Source organism: Notolepis coatsorum (assembly GCF_963971535.1).
Source record: "Notolepis coatsorum genome assembly, chromosome: 3".
Lineage (NCBI taxonomy): Eukaryota > Metazoa > Chordata > Actinopteri > Aulopiformes > Paralepididae > Notolepis > Notolepis coatsorum.
In genome coordinates, this window is record NC_140167.1 from 205,338,463 (window position 1) to 205,360,590 (window position 22,128).

The 22,128-nt window shown below is 44.6% G+C and overlaps 1 protein-coding gene across 1 annotated transcript in view; it reads left to right on the forward strand.

Annotated features, from left to right (window-relative positions):
• rab3b (RAB3B, member RAS oncogene family) overlaps positions 1-21,025 on the forward strand; it is a gene marked incomplete at both ends in the record, with an annotated part of 43,322 nt that extends 22,297 nt beyond the window's left edge. The window contains 3 exons of the mRNA XM_084310407.1: positions 8,992-9,110; positions 10,213-10,337; positions 20,841-21,025. Of these exons, the coding sequence (XP_084166533.1) occupies positions 8,992-9,110; positions 10,213-10,337; positions 20,841-21,025 (429 nt within the window). The remainder of the gene's footprint in view (positions 1-8,991; positions 9,111-10,212; positions 10,338-20,840) is intronic.
• Positions 21,026-22,128: the final 1,103 nt, after the last annotated feature.

The window sequence follows — 22,128 nt, forward strand, 5'->3', positions numbered from 1 at the left end:
TGCTCAGTATCAGAGTAATGATAGGTGCTCAGTATCAGAGTAATGATAGGTGCTCAGTATCAGAGTAATGATAGGTGCTCAGTATCAGAGTAATGATAGGTGCTCAGTATCAGAGTAATGATAGGTGCTCAGTATCAGAGTAATGATAGGTGCTCAGTATCAGAGTAATGATAGGTGCTCAGTATCAGTAGAGTAATGATAGGTGCTCAGTATCAGTAGAGTAATGATAGGTGCTCAGTATCAGTAGAGTAATGATAGGTGCTCAGTATCACTAGAGTAATGATAGGTGCTCAGTATCAGAGTAATGATAGGTGCTCAGTATCAGAGTAATGATAGGTGCTCAGTATCAGAGTAATGATAGGTGCTCAGTATCAGTAGAGTAATGATAGGTGCTCAGTATCAGTAGAGTAATGATAGGTGCTCAGTATCAGAGTAATGATAGGTGCTCAGTATCAGTAGAGTAATGATAGGTGCTCAGTATCAGTAGAGTAATGATAGGTGCTCAGTATCAGTAGAGTAATGATAGGTGCTCAGTATCAGAGTAATGATAGGTGCTCAGTATCAGAGTAATGATAGGTGCTCAGTATCAGAGTAATGATAGGTGCTCAGTATCAGTAGAGTAATGATAGGTGCTCAGTATCACTAGAGTAATGATAGGTGCTCAGTATCAGAGTAATGATAGGTGCTCAGTATCAGAGTAATGATAGGTGCTCAGTATCAGAGTAATGATAGGTGCTCAGTATCAGAGTAATGATAGGTGCTCAGTATCAGAGTAATGATAGGTGCTCAGTATCAGAGTAATGATAGGTGCTCAGTATCAGAGTAATGATAGGTGCTCAGTATCAGAGTAATGATAGGTGCTCAGTATCAGAGTAATGATAGGTGCTCAGTATCAGAGTAATGATAGGTGCTCAGTATCAGAAGAGTAATGATAGGTGCTCAGTATCAGAAGAGTAATGATAGGTGCTCAGTATCAGTAGAGTAATGATAGGTGCTCAGTATCAGTAGAGTAATGATAGGTGCTCAGTATCACTAGAGTAATGATAGGTGCTCAGTATCAGAGTAATGATAGGTGCTCAGTATCAGAGTAATGATAGGTGCTCAGTATCAGAGTAATGATAGGTGCTCAGTATCAGAGTAATGATAGGTGCTCAGTATCAGAGTAATGATAGGTGCTCAGTATCAGAGTAATGATAGGTGCTCAGTATCAGAGTAATGATAGGTGCTCAGTATCAGAGTAATGATAGGTGCTCAGTATCAGAGTAATGATAGGTGCTCAGTATCAGAGTAATGATAGGTGCTCAGTATCAGTAGAGTAATGATAGGTGCTCAGTATCAGTAGAGTAATGATAGGTGCTCAGTATCAGTAGAGTAATGATAGGTGCTCAGTATCAGAGTAATGATAGGTGCTCAGTATCAGAGTAATGATAGGTGCTCAGTATCAGAGTAATGATAGGTGCTCAGTATCAGAGTAATGATAGGTGCTCAGTATCAGAGTAATGATAGGTGCTCAGTATCAGAGTAATGATAGGTGCTCAGTATCAGAGTAATGATAGGTGCTCAGTATCAGAGTAATGATAGGTGCTCAGTATCAGAGTAATGATAGGTGCTCAGTATCAGAGTAATGATAGGTGCTCAGTATCAGAGTAATGATAGGTGCTCAGTATCAGAGTAATGATAGGTGCTCAGTATCAGAGTAATGATAGGTGCTCAGTATCAGAGTAATGATAGGTGCTCAGTATCAGAGTAATGATAGGTGCTCAGTATCAGAGTAATGATAGGTGCTCAGTATCAGAGTAATGATAGGTGCTCAGTATCAGAGTAATGATAGGTGCTCAGTATCAGAGTAATGATAGGTGCTCAGTATCAGAGTAATGATAGGTGCTCAGTATCAGAGTAATGATAGGTGCTCAGTATCAGTAGAGTAATGATAGGTGCTCAGTATCAGTAGAGTAATGATAGGTGCTCAGTATCAGTAGAGTAATGATAGGTGCTCAGTATCAGAGTAATGATAGGTGCTCAGTATCAGAGTAATGATAGGTGCTCAGTATCAGAGTAATGATAGGTGCTCAGTATCAGAGTAATGATAGGTGCTCAGTATCAGAGTAATGATAGGTGCTCAGTATCAGAGTAATGATAGGTGCTCAGTATCAGAGTAATGATAGGTGCTCAGTATCAGAGTAATGATAGGTGCTCAGTATCAGAGTAATGATAGGTGCTCAGTATCAGAGTAATGATAGGTGCTCAGTATCAGAGTAATGATAGGTGCTCAGCATCAGTAGAGTAATGATAGGTGCTCAGCATCAGTAGAGTAATGATAGGTGCTCAGTATCAGTAGAGTAATGATAGGTGCTCATTATCAGAGTAATGATAGGTGCTCAGTATCAGAGTAATGATAGGTGCTCAGTATCAGAGTAATGATAGGTGCTCAGTATCAGAGTAATGATAGGTGCTCAGTATCAGAGTAATGATAGGTGCTCAGTATCAGAGTAATGATAGGTGCTCAGTATCAGAGTAATGATAGGTGCTCAGTATCAGAGTAATGATAGGTGCTCAGTATCAGAGTAATGATAGGTGCTCAGTATCAGAGTAATGATAGGTGCTCAGTATCAGTAGAGTAATGATAGGTGCTCAGCATCAGTAGAGTAATGATAGGTGCTCAGCATCAGTAGAGTAATGATAGGTGCTCAGTATCAGTAGAGTAATGATAGGTGCTCATTATCAGAGTAATGATAGGTGCTCAGTATCAGTAGAGTAATGATAGGTGCTCAGTATCAGTAGGGTAATGATAGGTGCTCAGTATCAGAGTAATGATAGGTGCTCAGTATCAGAGTAATGATAGGTGCTCAGTATCAGAGTAATGATAGGTGCTCAGTATCAGAGTAATGATAGGTGCTCAGTATCAGAGTAATGATAGGTGCTCAGTATCAGAGTAATGATAGGTGCTCAGTATCAGAGTAATGATAGGTGCTCAGTATCAGAGTAATGATAGGTGCTCAGTATCAGAGTAATGATAGGTGCTCAGTATCAGAGTAATGATAGGTGCTCAGTATCAGAGTAATGATAGGTGCTCAGTATCAGAGTAATGATAGGTGCTCAGTATCAGAGTAATGATAGGTGCTCAGTATCAGAGTAATGATAGGTGCTCAGTATCAGAGTAATGATAGGTGCTCAGTATCAGAGTAATGATAGGTGCTCAGTATCAGAGTAATGATAGGTGCTCAGTATCAGAGTAATGATAGGTGCTCAGTATCAGAGTAATGATAGGTGCTCAGTATCAGAGTAATGATAGGTGCTCAGTATCAGAGTAATGATAGGTGCTCAGTATCAGTAGAGTAATGATAGGTGCTCAGTATCAGTAGAGTAATGATAGGTGCTCAGTATCAGAGTAATGATAGGTGCTCAGTATCAGAGTAATGATAGGTGCTCAGTATCAGAGTAATGATAGGTGCTCAGTATCAGAGTAATGATAGGTGCTCAGTATCAGAGTAATGATAGGTGCTCAGTATCAGAGTAATGATAGGTGCTCAGTATCAGAGTAATGATAGGTGCTCAGTATCAGAGTAATGATAGGTGCTCAGTATCAGAGTAATGATAGGTGCTCAGTATCAGAGTAATGATAGGTGCTCAGTATCAGAGTAATGATAGGTGCTCAGTATCACTAGAGTAATGATAGGTGCTCAGTATCAGAGTAATGATAGGTGCTCAGTATCAGAGTAATGATAGGTGCTCAGTATCAGAGTAATGATAGGTGCTCAGTATCAGAGTAATGATAGGTGCTCAGTATCAGAGTAATGATAGGTGCTCAGTATCAGAGTAATGATAGGTGCTCAGTATCAAAGTAATGATAGGTGCTCAGTATCAGAGTAATGATAGGTGCTCAGTATCAGAGTAATGATAGGTGCTCAGTATCAGAGTAATGATAGGTGCTCAGTATCAAGTAATGATAGGTGCTCAGTATCAGAGTAATGATAGGTGCTCAGTATCAGAGTAATGATAGGTGCTCAGTATCAGAGTAATGATAGGTGCTCAGTATCAGAGTAATGATAGGTGCTCAGTATCAGAGTAATGATAGGTGCTCAGTATCAGAGTAATGATAGGTGCTCAGTATCAGAGTAATGATAGGTGCTCAGTATCAGAGTAATGATAGGTGCTCAGTATCAGAGTAATGATAGGTGCTCAGTATCAGAGTAATGATAGGTGCTCAGTATCAGAGTAATGATAGGTGCTCAGTATCAGTAGAGTAATGATAGGTGCTCAGTATCAGTAGAGTAATGATAGGTGCTCAGTATCAGTAGAGTAATGATAGGTGCTCAGTATCAGAGTAATGATAGGTGCTCAGTATCAGAGTAATGATAGGTGCTCAGTATCAGAGTAATGATAGGTGCTCAGTATCAGAGTAATGATAGGTGCTCAGTATCAGTAGAGTAATGATAGGTGCTCAGTATCAGTAGAGTAATGATAGGTGCTCCGTATCACTAGAGTAATGATAGGTGCTCAGTATCAGAGTAATGATAGGTGCTCAGTATCAGAGTAATGATAGGTGCTCAGTATCAGAGTAATGATAGGTGCTCAGTATCACTAGAGTAATGATAGGTGCTCAGTATCACTAGAGTAATGATAGGTGCTCAGTATCAGAGTAATGATAGGTGCTCAGTATCAGTAGAGTAATGATAGGTGCTCAGTATCAGTAGAGTAATGATAGGTGCTCAGTATCAGTAGAGTAATGATAGGTGCTCAGTATCAGAGTAATGATAGGTGCTCAGTATCAGTAGAGTAATGATAGGTGCTCAGTATCAGAGTAATGATAGGTGCTCAGTATCAGAGTAATGATAGGTGCTCAGTATCAGAGTAATGATAGGTGCTCAGTATCAGAGTAATGATAGGTGCTCAGTATCAGAGTAATGATAGGTGCTCAGTATCAGAGTAATGATAGGTGCTCAGTATCAGAGTAATGATAGGTGCTCAGTATCAGAGTAATGATAGGTGCTCAGTATCAGAGTAATGATAGGTGCTCAGTATCAGAGTAATGATAGGTGCTCAGTATCAGTAGAGTAATGATAGGTGCTCAGTATCAGTAGAGTAATGATAGGTGCTCAGTATCAGAGTAATGATAGGTGCTCAGTATCACTAGAGTAATGATAGGTGTTCAGTATCAGTAGAGTAATGATAGGTGCTCAGTATCAGAGTAATGATAGGTGCTCAGTATCAGTAGAGTAATGATAGGTGCTCAGTATCAGTAGAGTAATGATAGGTGCTCAGTATCAGAGTAATGATAGGTGCTCAGTATCACTAGAGTAATGATAGGTGCTCAGTATCACTAGAGTAATGATAGGTGCTCAGTATCACTAGAGTAATGATAGGTGCTCAGTATCAGTAGAGTAATGATAGGTGCTCAGTATCAGAGTAATGATAGGTGCTCAGTATCAGAGTAATGATAGGTGCTCAGTATCAGTAGAGTAATGATAGGTGCTCAGTATCAGTAGAGTAATGATAGGTGCTCAGTATCACTAAAGTAATGATAGGTGCTCAGTATCAGAGTAATGATAGGTGCTCAGTATCAGAGTAATGATAGGTGCTCAGTATCACTAAAGTAATGATAGGTGCTCAGTATCAGTAGAGTAATGATAGGTGCTCAGTATCAGTAGAGTAATGATAGGTGCTCAGTATCAGAGTAATGATAGGTGCTCAGTATCAGAGTAATGATAGGTGCTCAGTATCAGTAGAGTAATGATAGGTGCTCAGTATCAGAGTAATGATAGGTGCTCAGTATCAGTAGAGTAATGATAGGTGCTCAGTATCAGTAGAGTAATGATAGGTGCTCAGTATCAGAGTAATGATAGGTGCTCAGTATCAGAGTAATGATAGGTGCTCAGTATCAGTAGAGTAATGATAGGTGCTCAGTATCAGTAGAGTAATGATAGGTGCTCAGTATCAGTAGAGTAATGATAGGTGCTCAGTATCACTAGAGTAATGATAGGTGCTCAGTATCAGTAGAGTAATGATAGGTGCTCAGTATCAGTAGAGTAATGATAGGTGCTCAGTATCAGTAGAGTAATGATAGGTGCTCAGTATCAGTAGAGTAATGATAGGTGCTCAGTATCAGAGTAATGATAGGTGCTCAGTATCAGTAGAGTAATGATAGGTGCTCAGTATCAGAGTAATGATAGGTGCTCAGTATCACTAGAGTAATGATAGGTGCTCAGTATCACTAGAGTAATGATAGGTGCTCAGTATCAGTAGAGTAATGATAGGTGCTCAGTATCAGAGTAATGATAGGTGCTCAGTATCAGAGTAATGATAGGTGCTCAGTATCAGAGTAATGATAGGTGCTCAGTATCAGAGTAATGATAGGTGCTCAGTATCACTAGAGTAATGATAGGTGCTCAGTATCAGTAGAGTAATGATAGGTGCTCAGTATCAGTAAGTAATGATAGGTGCTCAGTATATCAGTGATACTTGTTTATCAGGTGATAGTTTAGTTTGGGTATCAGTTTCAAAAGTGGTATCAATGCATCATTCCCTAGTGATAATGTTTACTATTTACTGAACAATAGGGAGCCTTTTTTAGTATAAATGGTGCCTGTAAAGACGGTGTATCTTAACCCTGTCACTGCCACACGACAGAAGGTTAACCCTTTACAATCACACAACCGACGGTCGCCGTCAGTGTGGCAGTGAAAGGGTTAACCTTATGTGAATCGTCGCAGTGAAAGGGTTTCACCGTTTTGGTAGAGCGGCAGTTAAAGGGTTAACCATCAACTGTCGACCATAATTTATTCATATAGTCATCATACGACACAGAGACATATCTTGGTGCAAGTGAGCACATGGGATTTGGATCAGTCTCAGCCCACTTTCTAAGTAATTGCACATAAATTGAAAAGATCAGACAAAAAAAATCCCCCATCAGCGTTTCTCTGAGAGACTCTGATCACACAGATATTGTCAATCTGGCTGAGGAGGCAACTCTGGCTCTTCAAGAAATCTTGTGTGTCCACTAGGGGTTTAACGATGCATCGATTAATCGAAATGCATCGATTCTAATGTGTTCGATTCGATGCATCGATTTGAATATGTTATAATCGAAAATGATCAACAAAAAAAATCTTTGGTATGTTTTTTTTTTTTGTGTATTGTTTTTATTGATCTATAGTCCATTCATGCTGAGTGAATCAGTTCCCCCAGCCACATTTGTGTATTCAAATTTTTTTGGGGAATTAACTGATAGAAAATTAATAGAAAATTAATAGAAAATGTATCGAATCGAATTGTGGTCAAATGAAGAGATTTCATGATGCATTGAATCGTTGCCTGAAGAATCGTAATCGAATCGAATCCTTGTGAGGTCGAATCGTTACGCCCCGCCCCCTAGTGTCCACGATTAATCACTGCTTCCACTCTGCTATGTTGAATTGTATAAATTATTTGTAGTATGTAAACAGAACAAAACATTCTGATCTAGACAGGTGGTTACACCTCATGCCTAATGCAACAAGCAAACAGTTTCTTGCACCAGTCACAGTTGACTGGTGGATCCCAGGAATTCACCTCTTTCCTTATTCTTTCCAGCCAGATGGATGGAAATTATCCTAAAATGAGGGTTAGTTTAAAAAGAAAAGACAAACCTACAACAAGCCGCAATCAAAATGTACCAGCATTTGATTGGTGGGGTGATGTGAATTATGCCTACAGTCTGCTATATTGGCTTTATGTTGTCAGTCCTATGGACAACATAGGGTAATTTGGCTCGCAATAGATGTAAAGGGGTAATTCACAAGAAAACAACAAAGGCTGATTTATTTTGCATACAATCTCACACACATCCAAATACTACAATCTCACACACATCCAAATACTACAATCTCACACACATCCAAATACTACAATCTCACACACATCCAAATACTACAATCTCACACACATCCAAATACTACAATCTCACACACATCCAAATACTACAATCTCACACACATCCAAAAACTCTAAAAACTCTAAAAGCTGTTTTGCACACATTCATTTATGTCAGGGACCAAGCAGCCAGACGAGGAGGACACAGTGGTGTGGTCCTCCCTCCCTCCCTCCCTCCCTCCCTCCCTCCCTCCCTCCCTCCCTCCCTCCCTCCCTCCCCAGTCTCGGCTTGCAAGTATCTTCCACTTTTTCATTTCCATGTTCTATCTACCTAAAAGGTTTCCAACCATGAGTGCAGCTCCCTTGCACATCTGGACCGGCCCACCGTGGCCCTGTTCAGCTCTCGCATTATGACCTCCAAGAAGTGTTCCAGACATGTCTTTGTGCACAATGTATGTATGTATACTCAATGCTGTACTACTAATTATTTTGCTGCCGTCGGTCCAGCTAACCATAATTTCCGCTCTTTACTTTATTTATTATCCTTGTTTGATATAGTTGGTACCGTTTTTGAAAATTTTAAGATGATAAATTCTGAATAGCCTCCGCCAAAAGATTAAGTGCATACAGTTATATAGAATAGAATAGAATAGAATAGAATAGAATAGAATAGAAATACTTTTATTATCCCGAGGGAAATTTGACACTGCAAATCGCTCAACATTTAAACATTTAGACAGAACAGGTCACGAATAAGAATAACAAAACAAATCAAATCAAATTGCCTAAGATAAGAGTAGAATAAAATGGAATAAAAATGGAATAAAATATACAGTAAAAATATACTGAGGTCTACAGTAGGTGTAATATTGCACAGTGCTGTTTCAAAAGTAAGAGTCCAGGAAGATGGTAACTGTCACTCAGTGAGGCACAGTGATGCATTATAAAGTCTGATGGCTGTCGGAATGAAGGACTTCCTGTGCCGTTCAGTGCTGCATTTAGGTAGTGTGAGCCTGGCACTGAACATGCTCCTCCCGTCAGCCAAGTCTGTGTAGAGTGGGTGGGTCACTATATTCAAGGTCACTAGCCTTGATTTGTAACATATCTCCATGGTGGTGGTTGTTTTGGTTTGTGTCCCAGGACACGGCTGGTCAGGAGAGGTACAGGACCATCACCACGGCGTACTACCGTGGAGCCATGGGCTTCATCCTCATGTACGACATCACTAACGAGGAGTCTTACAACGCCGTACAGGACTGGTGAGGGTTCCACACACTCCGCTTGTGCTGTGTGTGTGCGCGTGTGTGTGTGTGTGTGTCACTAAATTAAATAAGTATGTGACATTGTGACAGAGAAACAGTGGGAAACTGGTACATGGACTCCAAGGCGGAGTTGAGTGGTGACTTTATTGTTTTTAACTATGTTAAGATAAGATATTCCTTTACTGATCCCCCTGGGGAAATTTGGGCATCATAGCAGCATGGGGGGTGGCATGGTAATAGTAGAAGACATAAATATAGGCAATATAACTATAGTAAAGATAGAAATAAGCAGTGTAAACAATATAATTATCTGAATATGAGCAAGTAAACGGTGTAGATGAGGGTCTGTATGCCCGATCAGTTATATTATATGTTACAATAAATATGGTCAATAACACTTAGAATCTATATATATACTGGGTGGCTGAGTGGCGCAGTGGGCAAGGCTCTCGCCACTAACGCAGGAGATGCTGGTATCGAGCCCAGCTCTCTGCGTTGCTACCGGCTTGGCCGGCCGTCATACTAACACAATTGGCAGTGTTAGAGGGTGGGAAAGCCGGTGGGTGGGGATTGGACATTGTGGACAGCGACTCCTACAGGTTGGTTGGGTGACGCCGGTGCGGCGGAAACAGGAAGTATCGGGGGCAGCGTGAGCCTCCCACGCGTTACTCCTCGCCACTGAGAGTTCGAGCTGCTGCGGTGAAAAGATGCGACAGGCTGCCTCCTCGTGTACCGTTGGGGACACGTGATGCAAGGCTTCTATCCTCACTACAGCCGACCAGTGGGAGGCATAGTCTAGCAACGTTCAAGACAGGGGAGGGGAGAATTGGAAATACGAAATTGGGATGGGAGAAAAATAGAAAATGGGGAGAAAAAGTGGATAAAAAAAATAATCTATATACTGTATATACTATGAGTAAACACAGGTGCAGTATACATAAGGTACCCTAACTGGCATGCTATACGTTGTAGTCCGTGCAGGTTAGGTGGTGAGAGTCACTGTAACCTCGCGCGTCAACTCCTACATGTGTGTCTGTGTATGCATGCCTGTATATGTGTGTGTGTGTGTGTGTGACTGTGTGTGTTTGTGTATTTCCAGGGCAACCCAAATCAAAACCTACTCGTGGGACAACGCTCAGGTGATCATGGTGGGTAACAAGTGTGACATGGACGAGGAGAGGGTGGTTCCACCGGAGAAAGGCAAACACCTGGCCGAACAATTAGGTGAGTTCATTACTTTTGTCAATGGTTTTTGGATTGTGTGTTCTTACCTTGTCTCTGATGTAATGCAAAAAAAAAATCCAATTATCTGATCGCCATTCCAAATACTGCTCGCGGAGGTCCGTCCCACGTTGTCCGGCATTGCATATGAAGGAGGGGGGGGGGGGGGGGGGGGGGGGGCGGCCTCGTAGATGTATCGTTGTAAACGCTCGTCCTGCCGGAGTATTTAAACCCCGCCCGCACGGTTCAGCTCGGTCCAGAAAAGAAACTACATCGTTTCTAATGGAGTGCAATACCGGCTGGAAGGCGTAGGCGGCGGTATTTGCCCTTTGCGAGCTCAGACCCATTCCCAATGATAACATCAGGTTGGATGGATGAAAAATGTATGGATATAGCTAATAAAAGAAATAACGATTAAAACCTGAGATTTCGTGATTGGCGCTCAACGCATGGTGAGTTAACCCGACTTTTTTCGTCATTGGCGCAGAATGAGTTAATCGTGATATTACAAGGCACACTTAAACATTAAGTTAAGGGGCATATTAAGGGGCAGCGGTGGCCTAAAGGTTAGGGAAGCGGGTTTGTGACCGGAAGGTCGCTGGTTTGATCCCCCGGACCGGCAGGACAAATCTGGGGTGGGGATACCCTTACCCTTACCCTTAACAACTACCACTGAAGTGCCCTTGAGCAAGGCACCTAACCCCCAACTGCTCCAGTGGAGTTGCTCAGTGGCCAACGGTGTCAGACTGTGGTTGTACTGGGCAGCTCCCAGGTGTCAGACTGTGGTTGTACTGGGCAGCTCCCAGGTGTCACTGTGGTTGTACTGGGCAGCTCCCAGGTGTCAGACTGTGGTTGTACTGGGCAGCTCCCAGGTGTCAGACTGTGGTTGTACTGGGCGGCTCCCAGGTGTCAGACTGTGGTTGTACTGGGCGGCTCCCAGGTGTCAGACTGTGGTTGTACTGGGCGGCTCCCAGGTGTCAGACTGTGGTTGTACTGGGCAGCTCCCAGGTGGCAGACTGTGGTTGTACTGGGCGGCTCCCAGGTGTCAGACTGTGGTTGTACTGGGCGGCTCCCAGGTGTCAGACTGTGGTTGTACTGGGCAGCTCCCAGGTGTCAGACTGTGGTTGTACTGGGCAGCTCCCAGGTGTCAGACTGTGGTTGTACTGGGCAGCTCCCAGGTGTCAGACTGTGGTTGTACTGGGCAGCTCCCAGGTGTCAGACTGTGGTTGTACTGGGCAGCTCCCAGGTGGCAGACTGTGGTTGTACTGGGCAGCTCCCAGGTGTCAGACTGTGGTTGTACTGGGCAGCTCCCAGGTGTCAGACTGTGGTTGTACTGGGCGGCTCCCAGGTGTCAGACTGTGGTTGTACTGGGCGGCTCCCAGGTGTCAGACTGTGGTTGTACTGGGCAGCTCCCAGGTGTCAGACTGTGGTTGTACTGGGCAGCTCCCAGGTGTCAGACTGTGGTTGTACTGGGCAGCTCCCAGGTGTCAGACTGTGGTTGTACTGGGCAGCTCCCAGGTGTCAGACTGTGGTTGTACTGGGCAGCTCCCAGGTGTCAGACTGTGGTTGTACTGGGCGGCTCCCAGGTGTCAGACTGTGGTTGTACTGGGCGGCTCCCAGGTGTCAGACTGTGGTTGTACTGGGCAGCTACCAGGTGTCAGACTGTGGTTGTACTGGGCGGCTCCCAGGTGTCAGACTGTGGTTGTACTGGGCAGCTCCCAGGTGTCAGACTGTGGTTGTACTGGGCGGCTCCCAGGTGTCAGACTGTGGTTGTACTGGGCAGCTCCCAGGTGTCAGACTGTGGTTGTACTGGGCAGCTCCCAGGTGTCAGACTGTGGTTGTACTGGGCAGCTCCCAGGTGTCAGACTGTGGTTGTACCGGGCAGCTCCCAGGTTTCAGACTGTGGTTGTACTGGGCAGCTCCCAGGTGTCAGACTGTGGTTGTACTGGGCAGCTCTCAGGTGTCAGACTGTGGTTGTACTGGGCAGCTCTCAGGTGTCAGACTGTGGTTGTAGTTGTACTGGGCAGCTCCCAGGTGTCAGACTGTGGTTGTACTGGGCAGCTCCCAGGTGTCAGACTGTGGTTGTACTGGGCAGCTCCCAGGTGTCAGACTGTGGTTGTACTGGGCAGCTCCCAGGTGTCAGACTGTGGTTGTACTGGGCGGCTCCCAGGTGTCAGACTGTGGTTGTACTGGGCAGCTCCCAGGTGTGAATGGAACTGTGTGAAATTTCATTTCAACCTTTATTTAAAATCGTAAGCATCTGAGGTTTCCCTCATTTACAGAAACGACGATTGTACAGTACATAATAAAAACAATATTCACAGAAATTTAAACACCAGAGTAAAACAAATTAAAAACGTTTAAAAATAATTTTAAAATATCAACTAAACCATCCAGTCATTCGATCGAGTTGAATAGGTTCCAATATTCCAATTTAACAGTGAGGAGATATAAACAGGTTGTTTACCAATAAGGGCTTTAAAAATAAATAAATACCAGTGTTTGTTGCGCCTTTCTGCAAGAGAAGGCCAACCCACCCTATCATACAGGACACAATGGTGAGTATCATATCTGTCACCAAAGTACAACCACAATGTGAAGCGTAGCTGAAAAAGAGCATCCGTGCTCAGCGAACCTACCCTGGGTAAATAAAGGTTAAATAAAAATAATATATATAATCTTAAATGGAGCAAAATGTGGTGCCTAATTATCAAACATTGGACATCATGTTTTTATATATATATATATATATATATATATATATATATATATATATATATATATATATATATATATATATATGTTTTTAGAGAGAGAGGGAGAGGAGGAAATGGGAGACAGAGCAGGGGAAGACATTCGGCAAAGGACGCCGGGTCCGGGAATCGAACCCGGGTCGGCCATTTAGCGACGCAGCGCGTTACATGGTGTGCTACTAGAGCGCCACATCAAGGTTTTCTAGTCGTAAACGATGACCCGTGCAGCAATTGCTCGCTTGCCATAAATAGCGAATTGGGACAAATTGTCCAAGTAGCAAGCTGTGGTGGAGTCTTTACTTAACGGGGCTGCTTCACTGTGAGCTGCCACGGCACCTAGCTTGGTTATTCAGCGAAGGGGAACCATTGGCTAGTGACAGGGTGGTTTGATTGAACTGGTAAAGTGCCATGTCTATCCACTGAGTGCAGATTTGTGAGGGATCAATCAATCAATCAGTTTCTATTCCTTAACTTACTTTTTAGACTTGTGAAAATGCATACAGAAAGTGATGTGATGTAAACAGTGGAGGCCTGTGTATTAGGGAATAAAAACTCTGTGTGTGTGTGTGTGTGTGTGTGTGTGTGTGTGTGTGTGTGTGTGTGTGTGTGTGTGTGTGTGTGTGTGTGTGTGTGTGTGTGTGTGTGTGTGTGTGTGTGTGTGTGTGTGTGTGTGTGTGTGTGTGTGTGTGTGTGTGTGTGTGTGTGTGTGTGTGTGTGTGTGTGTGTGTGTGTGTGTGTGTGTGTGTGTGTGTGTGTGTGTGTGTGTGTGTGTGTGTGTGTGTGCGTGCGTGCGTGCGTGCGTGCGTGCGTGCGTGCGTGCGTGCGTGCGTGCGTGCGTGCGTGCGTGCGTGCGTGCGTGCGTGCGTGCGTGCGTGCGTGCGTGCGTGCGTGCGTGCGGTGCGGTGCTCTGTGCAACTGAAACTGCCAGCAGGAATGCACTATACTTGATTGATTGATTGAAAACTTTATTAACAGATTGCAGAATGGGTACAATACAGTACAGCTCAATACACACATTAAGGGGATGCAGACCAGAGAAAGACTTTCGTCTTGTTTACACCAGGGTCTCCCATTTTCCATTCATCATAACATATATGACATTTACATTACATTTTACATTTAGTCATTTAGCTGACGCTTTTATCCAAAGTGACTTACAAGTTCTGGACGACAAGTCATCAGGAAGGGCACAACTCTGTCAGCTGAGTAACAATGTTCATCAAAGTGTTGAGTGCTACAGTGTAGGTTAGTTTATTAGGACAAGTGCATGACAGTAAGGTTAGTTAGGGTTAGATTTATAAAATTAAAAAAATAAAAAGATATTATTCAGATAATGGTTGAAGAAGTGCGTCTTTAATCGATGGTGAAAGATTGGACGGGTTTCGGCTGTCCTAACTGGGATGGGTAGTTCATTTCACCATTGTGGGGCAAGGACTGAGAATAGGCTACTTCTCTTTGATGACCCTCCCGGAGCTCGGATAGGAGTAGGTCTGAGGCGTCCAGAAGATGCAGAGCGTAGGGGTCTTGAGGGTGTGTAGTTAGAGACCATTGACCGGAGGTAGGCGGGAGCGGTTCCCTTTGCCGCACGGTATGCTAGGTCGAGGGCCTTGAAGCGGATTCGTGCAGCAATGGGGAGCCAGTGCAGGTCCCTAAGAAGTGGGGTGACATGGGCCGACTTCGGTAGGTTTGAGATCAGGCGGGCCGCTGCGTTCTGATTGAGTTGAAGAGGCTTAGTGGCAGTGGCCGGGAGGCCAGCGAGCAGTGCGTTGCAGTAGTCGAGGCGGGAGATGACTGTTGATTGGACGAGGAGTTGGGTGGCTTCTTTTGTCAGGAAGGGGCGGATCCTTCTGACGTTGCTCAGGAGGAATCTGCAGGTTCTGGTTGTCGCTGCGATGTGAGCAGAGAAGTTCAACTGGTCGTCGAGGACAACACCAAGGTTCTTGGCGGTCGGGGACACAGTCACAGCTGCATTCTCGACTGTGATGGAAAGGTCGCTCAGGGGGGAGGATTTGGCCGGCAGGTGGAGCAATTCTGTTTTGCTTAGGTTCAGTTTGAGGTGGTTGGTCGTCATCCAGGCGGAGATGTCGGACAGACAGGCAGAGATCCGCTCAGAGACGTGGATATCTGAGGGAGGGAGGGAAGGAGAGGAAGAGTTGAGTATCGTCGGCATAACAATGATAGGAGAAGCCATGAGATGTGATAATGTTACCCAGTGATTTAGTGTAGAGGGAGAAGAGAAGGGGTCCTAGAACCGAGCCCTGGGGGACACCCGTCCGCAGGGGGTGGGTGGCCGACAGGGTCCCTCTTCATGACACTTGGTAGGAGCGGTCATTGAGGTATGATGTCAGCCATGTCAGCGCAGAGCCAGCCACTCCCATTCCTGCGAGGGACACGAGGAGGATCTGATGGTTGACTGTGTCGAAGGCTACAGATAGATCTAGGAGAATCAGGACAGAGGAGAGGCCTTTCGCTTTTGCTAAGTGAAGTGCCTCTGTGACCGCAATGAGGGCCGTTTCTGTGGAGTGGCCAGTCCGGAAGCCAGACTGATTAGGGTCTAGGAGGTCATTCTGTAAGAGATAAGCAGTATGTTGGTTGGATACAGCACGTTCAAGTGTTTTAGAAAGGAAGGAGAGAAGAGAGACAGGACGGTAGTTGCCTATGACGGTGGGGTTCAGGGTTGGGTTTTTTATGAGGGCCGTGACTCTGGCTTGTTTTAGGGGACCACCCCTGAGTTGAGTGAGGAGTTGATGGTTGCAGTTAGGAATGGGAGGATGTCTGGTGCTATGGTCTGGAGGAGTGGGTGGGTTACCAGTGTCAGGGTCTCGGCTTCTGTAATGGGAGAGAAAGATGACAGAGTGAAGGATGAGGTTCTCGATTCAGCATTTGGAATGGGTGGGGGTTGGGAGAAGGAGCTGCGGATGTTCTCCACTTTTTCCTCAAAGAAGATCGCGAAGTCTTCGGCAGAGAAAGATGAGGGAGTAAGGGGTGGGGGGGGGGAGTGAGGAGGGAGGACATGGTAGCATGCAGTTTGCAAAGATTCTTGGCAGAGGCCTCGATCCTATGGTGAAAGAAAGAAGCTTTGGCATTAGTAATGGTTTTGGAGAATGTTAACTAGAGGTTGTGATGTGTGTCGATGTCAGCAGTGAGGCGTGACTTTCTATACTTCCTCTCAGCCGCTCTCAGGACTTTGTTCTCTCACTGGATCTGTCAGCCATGGACTGGGTGGGGAACGGCGGGCAGGTTTCTCAACGAGGGGACAGAGCTTGTCAAAGGAGGTTGCAAGGGCTGAGAGGAGGGTGGAGGTTGCCATCTCTGTGGAGAGAGCAGAGAAGGTGTCACTCAAAGGTAGAGCGAATAGTATGTCAGAGGAGAGGGTGGAGGGGGATAGGGAGGGCAGGTTGTGTCTGAGTGAGACGGTTTGAGTTGGGGTGAAGACCTTTCGGTTAAGCATGAGAGTTAGTGAGAAGGATATGAAGGAATGGTCAGATACATGTAGGGGAGTTACCGTGGTGTTAATGATGCTGGGGTTATGGGAAAATATGAGGTCCAAGTAGTTGCCTGCTTTGTGGGTGGGAGGCATGGCAGTGGGAGTCAGTTCAAACGATTGTAGGAGGGAGACTACTATGACTGACTGAGATGAGTCAGGCAGGTTGAAGTCGCCCAATAGAAGCATGTCCGGTCCGGTAAGAAGCATGTCCAGCTCATCTGTGAAGTGATCGAGCGGACCTGGAGGGCGATAGAGTGTAACAATGGTGAGATTGAAAGGATTAGAGACAGATACTGCATGATATTTGAGAGAGGAGAGTGACAGTTCTGGGAGTGGTGTTAAGTTTGTAGCCCATGAAGGAGATGTCATGAGGCCAGTGCCTCCACCCCGTCTGGAAGGTCGAGGTGTGTGAGTGAAGTTATAGTTTGTAGATAATGCTGCAGGTGTTGATGAGTTATTGGGGGTTATCCAGGTCTCAGTTAGAGCCAGGAGCTGCAGATTTAGACTATGGGCGTAGGCAGTAATGAAGTCAGCTTTCTTGACTGCTGATTGACAATTCCATAAGCCTCCCTGTACTGTGACAGGTGTATTAGTGGCTGTAGGAGGGTAGGAGAGATTAGCCGGGTTGCTAGCAAACTGCCGTGGGTGGGTTGAATCTGTTCTGGAGGAGCAGATTGTGGATATAGGTATGAGTGGCAGGGAGGAAGGGAGGTAGTAGAGAAATAGCAGAGTGGGAGGGAAAGGGAAATTTTTTCAGAGTGGAGTGAAAGACAGGACTAGGGTGTACTTAGCACTAGGTGGATCGGTGGATCCCTCAGGGACATACATGACATACAGATAGACAGTACTGTTACATCCAGTACATTGGAGGGGGTGGGGGGTTTGGACATTTACAGGGGCCAGTTTCGAATTGCAGCCTCCCGTAGGTGCTCTTTGAGAGTGGTTTTGAAGGTGGGTAGTGATTCACATTCCTTTACAGCTGTGGGTAGGGCGTTCCACATTGATGTGGCATAATTGCAAAATGTGTTTAGTCCCTTGTTTGAGCCAAATCTGGGTTTAACATGATTTGTGGAGCTCCCTCTGGTGTTGTGGTCATGGTATTCACTGACCTTTGGGAAGTATTTTGACATGTACATGGGTACCTTAGTGGTGTGTAGTGTATCTTGTAGACCAGGCCCATTTTTTTTTATTTAGATTTTTTATTTAACCTTTATTTATCCAGGCAAGCAATTAAGAACAAATTCTTATATACAAAATCAGCCTGAATATATACGTAGTACCCTTGAATGAGTGCTCCTGTTAGAGTCTTCAGGGTATTCTTGTTTACCAGAGAGGAGATCCGGTACAAGAATCTTGTTTGTTGGTTGACTTATTTTTTTTTTTTTTTGATCCACTTTTTCTCCCATTTTTCCATATTTTCTCCCATCCCAATTTCGTATCATCCAATTCAACCCTCCCCTGTCACGAACGCTGTTTCTTGCCTCCCACAAGCCGGCTGCAATGTGGACTAAGTCATACATAGCACAAGTCCCCTCCGGTACTTGAGGTAACAGCAGTCGCATCTTTTCACCTGCGCAGCTCCATCTCTCAGTGTCGAGGAGTAACGCGTGGGAGGCTCACGCTGCCCCCGACACTTCCTGATTTTACTGCGCAGGCGCACCAACCGACTTGTAGGAGTCGCTTGTTCACAACGTTCGATCCCCACCCTTCAGTTTTCCCTCCCCGTAATACGGCCAATGTGTATTACTGCGGACGACCAGCCAAACTGAAAAACAATGTGGAGAGCTGGATTCGAACACGCGAATCCTAGCGTCTCCACACTGGTGGCGAGTGACTTGTCCACTACACCACCTAGCCGCCCTGTTGGTTGACTTATTTTATTACATTGGTTGCCATTTTGTCACAGGAAAGATTTGCCTCTAGGATGGAACCCAGGTATGTAATTTCATCTTTCCTTGTGACAATATTGTCACCCACTGTAACAAAGAAGCCGTTGGTCTGGCTGAGTTTGTTATTTGATCCGAAGAGAATGGACTCTGTTTTGCCCATGTGTAATGATAGTTTGTTATCAGCGAGCCAGGTGCAGATTCTGCCGAGTTCCGAGCTGAGGGTTTTTTCAACCTGTAACTTGTTCTTGTCAGAGACCAGCAGGGCTGAGTCGTCCGCAAACAGGAACAGGTTGCAGTCACAAGCTGATGACATGTCATTTGCATAAATTAGGAACAGTAACGGTCCTAAAATGCTACCTTGTGGAACACCGCAGCTCTGGTTTTATTTCTATCGCTGTGAGCTGTTTGCCTCTGATGTAAGACTTGAACAAAGGTACATTAGTTCATTTCAGTTGAATATAAGAGTGTGTTGGACTTCAAACGACAACCGTTAATGCAGTTCACATAGGAAGGCATTGGAACAAAAACAGGGTAATGGCAATGTCAGTTAAATATATTCAACTAACTATGTTACTAATTATGTTAGAATGTGATAAATATATATATAATTATATACTAACCTAACTTTGTACTGTCTTTCACTAGTATGCACTCGCCTACTAAGGAATCTACCTTGCCTATATTTTACTACGCTAATATGCATTCAAGACTGTAGCACTCAAGTTCAACACTGTTTGATGAATAATGTTACTGACCCTTAGCTGCCAGAGCTGTGCCCTTCCTGCTGACTTGTTGTACAGAACTTGTAAGTGGCTTTGGATAAAAGTGTCAGCTAAATTACTAAATGTAAATGTAGATTATGTAACATGAGAGCAAATAATATACTTAAAATGGTTTCAAATATTTGGAAAACCTAGACGTGCTTGGCTAGATCTCGCAAAAAACTCTTGATTGTCCTCAAAAGAGTGCAAGGTGAAGCTAAATCAAGTGCAGGTACACATAAATCAAGTGCAGGTGCACATAAATCAAGTGCAGGTGCACATAAATCAAGTGCAGGTGCACATAAATCAAGTGCAGGTACACATAAATCAAGTGCAGGTGCACATAAATCAAGTGCAGGTACACATAAATCAAGTGCAGGTACACATAAATCAAGTGCAGGTACACATAAATCAAGTGCATGTACACATAAATCAAGTGCAGGTACACATAAATCAAGTGCAGGTGCACATAAATCAAGTGCAGGTACACATAAATCAAGTGCAGGTGCACATAAATCAAGTGCAGGTGCACATAAATCAAGTGCAGGTGCACATAAATCAAGTGCAGGTACACATAAATCAAGTGCAGGTACACATAAATCAAGTGCAGGTACACATAAATCAAGTGCAGGTACACATAAATCAAGTGCAGGTGCACATAAATCAAGTGCAGGTACACATAAATCAAGTGCAGGTACACATAAATCAAGTGCAGGTGCACATAAATCAAGTGCAGGTACACATAAATCAAGTGCAGGTACACATAAATCAAGTGCATGTACACATAAATCAAGTGCAGGTACACATAAATCAAGTGCAGGTGCACATAAATCAAGTGCAGGTACACATAAATCAAGTGCAGGTGCACATAAATCAAGTGCAGGTGCACATAAATCAAGTGCAGGTGCACATAAATCAAGTGCAGGTACACATAAATCAAGTGCAGGTACACATAAATCAAGTGCAGGTACACATAAATCAAGTGCAGGTACACATAAATCAAGTGCAGGTGCACATAAATCAAGTGCAGGTACACATAAATCAAGTGCAGGTACACATAAATCAAGTGCAGGTGCACATAAATCAAGTGCAGGTACACATAAATCAAGTGCAGGTACACATAAATCAAGTGCAGGTACACATAAATCAAGTGCAGGTACACATAAATCAAGTGCAGGTGCACATAAATCAAGTGCAGGTACACATAAATCAAGTGCAGGTACACATAAATCAAGTGCAGGTGCACATAAATCAAGTGCAGGTGCACATAAATCAAGTGCAGGTACACATAAATCAAGTGCAGGTGCACATAAATCAAGTGCAGGTGCACATAAATCAAGTGCAGGTACACATAAATCAAGTGCAGGTACACATAAATCAAGTGCAGGTGCACATAAATCAAGTGCAGGTGCACATAAATCAAGTGCAGGTACACATAAATCAAGTGCAGGTGCACATAAATCAAGTGCAGGTGCACATAAATCAAGTGCAGGTACACATAAATCAAGTGCAGGTACACATAAATCAAGTGCAGGTGCACATAAATCAAGTGCAGGTGCACATAAATCCAACAAACCAGATGTTCAAAATAATGTTCTTGTCACGTTTGCCTGCAGGCTTCGAATACTACGAGGCCAGCGCCAAGGAGAACATCAACGTGCGCCAGGTGTTCGAGCGCCTGGTGGACATCATCTGTGTGAAGATGTCGGAGCGTGTGGACGTGGAGGCGCCCGCGGCCCCGGGCACCAAGACCACCAGACTGACTGACAAGCCCCCTCAGCTCCCTCAGAAGTGCTGCTGATTGGCTGCCTGCCGCTGCTGCTGATTGATTGGCTGACCCGACCCTCAGTACTTCTCATTCCGCTACTGTTCCCGCCTCTTCCCGGCTCTCTTGTCTCGCTTTCGCATTCCAGAAGAAAAACTAAACAACACAGTTTTACTATTGTATCATTTTTAACACACAAGCTTAAGTCCGTGTGTGTGTGTGTGTGTGTGTGTGTGTGTGTGTGTGTGTGTGTGTGTGTGTGTGTGTGTGTGTGTGTGTGTGTGTGTGTGTGTGTGTGTGTGTGTGTGTGTGTGTGTGTGTGTGTGTGTGTGTGTGTGTGTGTGTGTGTGTGTGTGTGTGTGCGTGTGTGTGTCTGTGAGAGCGAACAATAATCACCTTTTCTGCTAGCTATCTGTTTCACCCCCCAAGTAGCAAATGTTGGCGCGTATATTAGGCCATTAGGAACTGGAACCAGGGTACACGGGTAAGCACAGCACTGCCTCTCCTCTCAAAGAGTGTGTGTTCGCAGCACAGTCAGACGCTCACCACTACAGCTATTCACGTGAAGAGGTCCTCCTATAGTGGGGTCAGCCCAATGGTCCCACACCCTATGTTCCCACAGCCCAATGGTCCCACACCCTATGTTCCCACAGCCCAATGGTCCCACACCCTATGTTCCCACAGCCCAATGGTCCCACACCCTATGTTCCCACAGCCCAATGGTCCCACACCCTATGTTCCCACAGCCCAATGGTCCCACACCCTATGTTCCCACAGCCCAATGGTCCCACACCCTATGTTCCCACATTTCTAAGATCTCTCTCAAAATTAGGCCCTATGTTCCCACAGCCTTATGTTCCCACATTTCTAAGATTTTTCTCAAAATTAGGCCCTATGTTCCCACAGCCCTATGTTCCCGGATGAACCCTCTACTACCAGAGGACAATTGGATAATAGGTTGGGTGTAATTGGCTACCAAATTAAGAGAAAGGGGGATAAAATCAGATACAAATTTATGAAAAAGGAAATGTGGCAACATAGGGCTGTGGGACCATTGGGCTGTGGGAACATAGTGCCTAATTCTGAGAAAAATCTTAGAAATGTGGGAACATAGGGCTGTGGGAATATAGGGCTATGGA